This window comes from Elephantulus edwardii, unplaced genomic scaffold, assembly GCF_000299155.1.
Source record: "Elephantulus edwardii isolate Elephantulus edwardi_28Jun2011 unplaced genomic scaffold, EleEdw1.0 scaffold00017, whole genome shotgun sequence".
Classification (NCBI taxonomy): Eukaryota; Metazoa; Chordata; class Mammalia; order Macroscelidea; family Macroscelididae; genus Elephantulus; species Elephantulus edwardii.
Window position 1 is genome coordinate 30,090,414 of NW_006399767.1, and position 8,326 is coordinate 30,098,739.

At 33.7% G+C, this 8,326-nt stretch overlaps 1 protein-coding gene across 1 annotated transcript in view; it reads left to right on the top strand.

The window, feature by feature from the left end:
- LOC102876129 (butyrophilin subfamily 1 member A1-like) overlaps positions 1-8,326 on the top strand; it is a 128,496-nt gene that overhangs the window by 34,860 nt on the left and 85,310 nt on the right. Inside the window, exons 10-12 of the mRNA XM_006882209.1 lie at positions 195-215; positions 2,082-2,102; positions 4,923-4,943. Of these exons, the coding sequence (XP_006882271.1) occupies positions 195-215; positions 2,082-2,102; positions 4,923-4,943 (63 nt within the window). The remainder of the gene's footprint in view (positions 1-194; positions 216-2,081; positions 2,103-4,922; positions 4,944-8,326) is intronic.

An 8,326-nucleotide genomic window follows, 5' to 3' on the forward strand; every position in this document is an offset into this window, starting at 1 on the left:
TTTTTTTTTACTTCATCTTTAGTGCCTGGACCAGTGGTGCAGTCATTCTAAGTGCTTAGTTATTAGGAATCTTCCCTGAGAAATTATCAGACTTGATAATCAACAATTAATCTGGCCACCTATGAATAGTCTGAACCTTACCATGTTATCTAACCTTCTGACTTTAAAACTTATTTTTTTTCTCATGTTTTCAGACCAAATTAAGGGAGAGAAAGGTGAGTTTATAATGAACAAAATATTCAGGGATGCCATGTCTTGATATTTGAGAGCAAAATTATGGGTATAGTTATGGCATTTTGTCAAAAGTTTGAACTGAGGCATACATAATTTGAATTTTTACTTCCATACAACACGGGTATATCTTGATACATCTGAGGTAACTGTGGAACAGTGGATTCAACATCTCTTGGTTTCTCCCAGTTCATAGTGTTTCCAGAGGCAAGCTATTGTGGAAGTGGATGCCACTCCTGTTTCCAAGCTTGTTTTAATCAGCGAGCTTCACCAAACACTGTCTACCATGGGTAACCATTCTTGCATTTGACTCATCAGTGTCACAGTGTTTGGCTTCACAGGAACCATGAGTTACCTTTGTACAGCAAGTGGACATACCAAGGTTACATGACCTAGAAGAATGTTTCACCAAAACCATTTAAAGTCTGGGAGAGGGCCTGATAAAATTTTAAGCATGGCCCTGGAACAGGCACCACAGGCTTGACCCCACACTTAATTACCCTTATTGTAAGCGTCAGGGCCACCCATCTACCTTTGAAGGCCTAAAAGGACAGTAACACACAATGGGAAAGACCCTAGAAACTTCCCTTGCCTTACTGCCACCAAGAGGATCCTCCATGGAGACACCAGCCCTCCCATTAGCTTAGCCAGCTGACTCCCAGAGTGTAGAAAGACTCCAGTCCACAAGCCTCCTGATAGGTTAATAATATACTAATAAAGAAATAATAATGGTCAAAGGAACCTATGAGAAGACATCAAGATGGATGTCACTTTCCCAAGTTTTTTATTTATGTTTCTCTTTTTGAATTCTAAAATGCAGACTGTGTTACATTAACACAGTAGAGAAATTGCACAGTTGTCTTATAATAATTTCTCCAATTTGAATCTCAGAAGGAATTTGTTAGCAGTGTGAATTTTGGATTTAAAAATAATGAGCTAATGACAACAACATCCTATCTTTCCAAGTATCACTTTTTTACCACCTAGAAATTTGTAAAATGTTGAAATAAAAATAAAGAGTATTAATACTTCATATCTCAAAGAACTGAATAAACCCAAGGGAAGAATATTTATTGGAATTTTTTTAGTTGTGGGTTCCCTATAATTGTATTAATTTGATATATTTATTTTTCAGTGTAAATATAGTTCCCAGCCCCACTATTACTTTGCAAACTTGTCTTGTACTTGAGATTGAAGGCTATTTATATGTGTTTCTACAATGCTACTCAAAGACAGAGAAAATTTAGAACTCCAACGAGTTGATGTATTACAAGGAAGTGCCTTTGAAGTCAAATAAGTTTTTGATAAAACCTCAAGTCTAGAAAATGTCTAGAAAGACAGCAAGTTCTATATTCTTGCTATCCTCTCAGTTTCATCTTTTAGATCGTGTCATTAGTTACTCTTGAATCCCACTAATGACCAAATGAGAGTCTCCTTGTCAGATATGCAATGATGAGACCCATACAGTTCAAAGACTTCTTGAAATTCCCTGGCATTTATGATGATGGGAGAGTTTTTGATGATGTTAATTGAATGATGTGGAAATTATATCTAAATTAGTTGTTAGAGTAACATTATGAAAAAATCTGAATCTCAAATTATTTAAAATTTTATATATATTGAAATTAAGATTTACTCTTTCATATACTATTTGAAATATCACCTTATTATCCTTTTTCTTTTTGACATTTCAGTCACATAGTCATACAATTAATAGCATGGATATTTAACCTTTAAAGAAGTGAATCTATAGCCTTTATGGTTGATTGAAAAGGTTTGGGGACCTATGCTTGTTTGGTCTGGTCCTGTTTGAAAGACAATTTTTTTTTCTCTCTCTCTTTTTCTTTCAGAAAAACGTCAGAAAGAAAATGGTAAACTTCCATGAAAATCAATTTATGGACATGCTGTTATCTTCCTACAGGAATTTTGTTTGTTTCCTTCCCACTTCACCTTTGTTGCTAACTCCTACTGAATATATTTTGTGTGGGTTTTTTTCTCATAATTTTTGTTTTTATATTTCTACTGCTCTGTTTGCCCATTTTTGTGCTTACTATCGTTATGCCAAAAATCACATTTGTCATATTATTGAATTATCTTTAACAAGTATAGGATCTCTTGATTTTTATTCATGGTCAATATGTTTATGTTCAGTCTGTGATGATATTTATTCTGCCTTCAGAATATGTTAGAGCTCTTGTGATACTTCTGCTCCCAAAGTTTGATGGCTAAAGTTAAGCTTCTAAGAAATAGAGTTTTATCAAAGTACTTGAAATAGTACTCTAAAAACTCTCAGCTTTGTGATTGTAACATTGGTGCCTAGGCCAGTGTTGGAATCATGCCATATACTTAGTGATTATGAATATACTTTACTGGATATAAATTAGATTTTTTCAGAATTTTTTTTGTATTAATCTGGCCCCTTAGCAAAGATCAGAATTTAATGATATTATAGAATCTGTTGACCTAGAAATTGTCTTAAATTTTTTCTATTATTTTTCATATAGTGAAGAAAGAGAAATATAGGGTTTATCAATTTAAATGATTTCATATAAAATCCTTGAGATCTTTTCCAAGGTTGCAAACTGCTTTGGAGGAGATGCTTCATCTTTCTCTCATAGAAGCATTGATGGATCTGAAAACTTCAACTTATGATTAACAGCTCAGCTCCCTATGGACTATTCCAGCAGAAAATAGAGGCTTTCAATCTTATTTTTTCATCTTAGTTTTTCTTAAAAAACATTTCCCTTCTGCTAAAACACACAGGCCAGTCAGGACCCTTGATATTCTCCTCTATTACTTATTAATCTAAAATAGAAAGACAATGTGATGCTCAAAATCCACTGAAGCATGTTTCTTTTATGACTGGCAACCTAGTAGGTGCTGGTTCGCACGACAGAGGTAATGGGTTGGCTGCTACTTCAAAGTGTTAATGCTTTAAGTTCACTCAGCAACACCTCAGAGGAAAGGCTTGAAATTTAATTTCCTAAGATTGAGCCTTTAAGAATCCTATGGAGCTCACTTCTGCCTATATAGACATGAGGTCACTGTGTCATGGTCAATTCATCATGCACTGGTTTCCGGCCAAAAACATAACAATGCGATAATAATGGAATAATGATGATCAAAACATTCTATGACAAGAAGGTTTTTTTTATTAAAAATGACACTTCCTTTTTTTTTAATAAAAACCTTAAATCTGACTGTAATACATACATTAGCATATAACAGAAAAACTGCAGATAATTGTAGAAATTATAATTTCTCCAAATTGAATTCTTGGCTGGCTCTGGAACTTATGAACACCAAAAGCACTTTGAGAGTTGAGTGTGCTTAAGATTTGAAAGTAGTGAGCTATTTGCGATAAGATCTTTATTTCACTGTGTAATTCTAATTAAAATCTAGAAACTCGCACATCAATCACATAAAAACAGATTATTTTTACCTCATTTTTTAAAGAACTGGGTAAATATAAAAAATATCGGTCCTACATTCCTATATATTCCTTAATGATGCTAAGTTTATCTCCTATTACCTTAAAATGAATTTTTCTTTAATAATTCTAATTGGTTGAAATATTATGTCCAGTATACCCTTAAAAAAAGTTAATTTTAATGTGAATATAATTCTAAGCTTTCCTGTTGTTTGACATAATTAATTATCAAGTAGTTGTTGTTATGTGCCATCAAATCGTTTGCGACTCATAGCGACTCTATGTACAAGAGTCCTAAATGCCATCCTATCCTGTGCCAACCTCACTGTCTCAATCACCGTCATTCCCACTACTCCACTCACAGAATCGATCCATCTCATAGAGGGTCTTCCTCTCCTGCACCGTCCCTCCAATCTCCCAAACATGATGTCCATCTCTGAAGGACCAGTCCCTCCTTGCAACATGCCCGAAGTATGTCAGAAGGAGCTTCAGAATCCTTGACTCCAGGGAGCACTCTGGCTTCACCCTCTCCAGGACAAACCTGTTTGTTCTCCTAGCAGTCCATGGTATATTCAACACTCTTCTCCAGCACCACAATTCAAAGGCATCAATTCTCTTTCTATCCTCCCTATTCATAGCACACAATTGCAAAGACTGGATCAGGCACACCTTAGTAATGACCAAAATCTGTTTATATATTAATTCTTTAAATTGTGTTAGATGGCAGGGTATCCAGAACACTAAGCCACTTATTTTACTGCATGAAACCACTTTTGGAGTCAACCATGAAATAACAACTCTAGGAAAGATACCAAGTTAAAGCTCCTGATCTAATGTAATACTCGTAGTATCTTATGTAATTTTAAGTATAGAGAAAACTTTTGTTGGCATCCCTATCATTCGTGATGATGATTTTTCCGATTATGATGACAATAAGAAAATGTTTTCACACTTAGACTATTGTTTCATTAGAGTAAAATTAGACTTAAAGTAACATTATGAAGCATTAGATTCACAAATAATTTAAATTTTACCCATGATATCATTAAGCTTATTTCTCTATTCACTATTTGTTTTGATGTCTTATTTTTCCCTTTAGGATACTTCAATATTATATATACAAGAAAAAGAACAATTTTTATGTTTAGTTTTCAAAGTAGCTAATATCAGGCATATGTATCTGATGGAAAGCACAATGGAGGATATATTCTGTTGTTGTGTTTAGAAAATAATTGTGTCTTTTTCTTTACTTTCTTTTTAGAACAACTTAAAAAAGCAAATGGTAAGCTTCATTGTTACACAATTTGTTGACAATTTATGATCTGTCAGATTTTCTGACTTCCTTCTTCTCTTATCTATGCCAATAACTTCCTCTGAATTTCACATGACTTTACTTTTTTATGGTTTTTATTCTTTTTTTATTGTTATAGGTTTCCTTTTCCATTTCTCTCTCCTGTATCTCCCACCAATTACATTGATCTCATTTTTTAATTATCTTTAATAGATGTAGTATTTCTTAATCTTTCTTCATGATACTAGTAATAGCTCCTTTTGTCCAGAGGGAGATGAGTGTCAATCTGCTGTGACAAAGTATTAGACAGAGCTCTTGTTGTAGGTGCTTTGGTCAAAATTACATGGTAAGAATGCTTCTTTTAGGCAACCCAATTTTTATAATGTGTTTGAGCGAGTTTCTTGAAATGTGAGCCTGTATTCTCTGCTTTAAATTTGTACTTCAGTGGCTCAACCAGCCGTGCAATCATTCTAAGTGCTTAGTGATTAGGAGTCTTCTTTTAGAAATTATAAGACATGTTTTTGATTCACTAATCTGGCCACCTATTATTAGTCAGAACTTCACCATAATATCTATCGTACCTACTGATTCTTAAAACTTTATTTTTTTTTCTAGTTTGCTTTTCAGACCAAATTAAGGAAGAGAAAAGTAGGTCTAGAAAGTACATAAAATTCAGGGATGCCATATCTTGATATGTGAGAGAAAAACAATGAGCATAGTCATGGTGGATTGGCAAAAGATTGAACCCAGGAATAAATGAAACTACTTGAATTCCTTCTAATATACAAGAGTTATGCTTTGACACACATGAGGTCAATTGTGGCACAGTCAAATAAAAGTTTTTGGTTACTGGATGACAAATTTATGATATGATAATAAGGAAATAATGATGGTCAAAGTAATAAGGAGTCATCAAGAGGGATTAAACTTGCCTAAATTTTCTACTCTTTGTTTCTTTTCATATTCTAAAATACAGACTCTTTCATTAGTACAGCAGCGATGCAACATAATGTCTTGAAATCATTTCTTCAATTCGAATGTTGGACATGTTTTAGACATTAAAACATTAAAAGTAATATGATGTTGGCAAGATATTTGGATTTGAAAAGTATGACGAAATGGCAATGACATCTTATATTTCCCATGAAAACTCTTTTATGCTAACTAGAAACTTATAAATGTTGAAATCAGGCAAAGAATATTATACTTTACATTTGAAAGAACTGAATAGATGTAAAGGGAAGAATATTCCTTGTATTTTCTTCTTTGTAGGTTTTCTGAAATAATGGTAACTTCATAGCTTAACCACTTTATTTCTTGTTGCAATATATTATAATATAAATCAATGAAAATATTTTAAATCTCTCCTCCTCTCATCCATTTTCACCTGATTCTGCACTTTCTCTCATTAGACCCTCATACTAGTTATCCTTCTATTTTTACAATAATGGTCTTATGCATTATTTGTCCTTATGAGATGTATTTGACTCAGCATAACACTCTCTAGTCTCTAAAAATTTACATAGTAGTTTTTGAAATTATTGCTCCTGATTTCTATGTACTGATGGTGCTGCAAAACTGCACTGTTTCATTCAGAAAACTGAAATAGGATACACATGTCACATCATACAAAAAGAAAAAAAAATAAAACCAGTTTAATCAGAGACACCCGGAGTTAAGCTTCAATATATCAGTTTAGTAAGAGACAACAGGGACCAAACTTAGATGGCTATATTACAGCCTATGCAGACAGAAATCTGCAATGTGGAGAGAATAAAATTGATGAATGTGTCCTTCTAGAGATTAAATCTCTATCTCCACCAAAGACTTTTTCTGATAGAGTGAAAAATTACCTACCATCTAGAAAGAAACTACCTTATTTTTAAATGTGAATATACTTCTAAGCCTCATTATTGTTTGACATACTTGTCCAATACTGGACATGTAAATTTATTTATGTCATTCTAAATGGTGCTAGAAGTTGCAGAAAATTTAGTTGATGTGTTACATGAAAGTGCATTTGTAGTAAAATAATTTTTACATAAAACCTCAGTTGAGTATATAACTGTTAGAAAAATATCAAGTTATGTGCCCTTACACTCCTCTCATTGTGATACTGCTTGTAATTCATATAATAATGAGTCCATAGAGTTCAAAGATTTGTTGAAATTCCCTGGCATTTGTGATGCTAAGATGCTTTGTGATAAATATAATAAGACATGAAATTGATGATGAGGCAATTATTAGTTGTTAGGATATTTTGAAAATTTGAATCTGAAATTATTTAAAGTATTAGGCATATTGAAATTAAAGTTTATCCCATCATTTACCATTTGAAATAAAGCCTTGTTATCCTTTTCCTTCTCTACATTTTAGTGACATACTCACATAATTAATAACACAGATAATTAACCTTTAAAGAAGTTAACCTATGACATTTGCACTTATTGGAACAGTTTGGGAAAAACATGTATGTTTGTTTTGGTCTTGTTTAAATTAATATTATTCCCCCCAACCCACGTTCTCTTTCAGAACAACTTCAGAAAGAAAATGGTAAGATTCAGTGACCATCAGTTTGTGGTTATGCTGGGATCTTCTTCCAGGAATTTGGATTGTTTTCTTCCTGATTACCCTATGCTGAATATATTTTGTGATATTCTTTCTTTTAGATTTTATGCAGTCTTTTTATTAGCTGTTCTCTTCCTTATTTCTCTCCTTGCAGTCTTTATCCATCAATGACATTTGGTTATTCTTGAATTGTCCTTAACAAATGTAATGTGTCTTGTGTTGGATCCATGCCACTGCTTAGTGACAAGAAAACTTCATTAGTAGATTAAAATCAGAATTTATCAGACGTGACTTTGTGTGCTAAATAGACAATGTGGCAAAGATCAGAACTTAATCTGAAACTTCTATCTGTTGTCCTCAGAATGGTTTAGAACAAAAAATTTCAAGAAAAAACCATGACCAAATGGCAATAGTCCTTTTGTGAGGCCTGTTCCTCTTGTGAGATGTGCTTTTGGGGGACAATCCCTTCATTCTGCTGCAAAACACCAAGGCTTAAGTGGCATGGCGGGCATAGGAGCGTCATCCAGCAACCACTTCCCTAGAAAGTGCTAAAGCCTGCATTTAAGCCCAGGAACCCTCACACCCTAGCCAGTGACAAAACCACTGCCTGCCAGATTGAGCGGTGCAATTTTACACCTCAATCCTACCCAGAGCACTAGACCATTGGCCTGGCTATCTGAAGATCACAGTGCCCATCCACCTTCAGATTGCCCAGCTGCCAAGCATCAGGAGCACCAATGCCTTAGTATTAGAGTAGTATATAGTATATAGTATATAGTATATAGCATATAGCATATAGCATATAG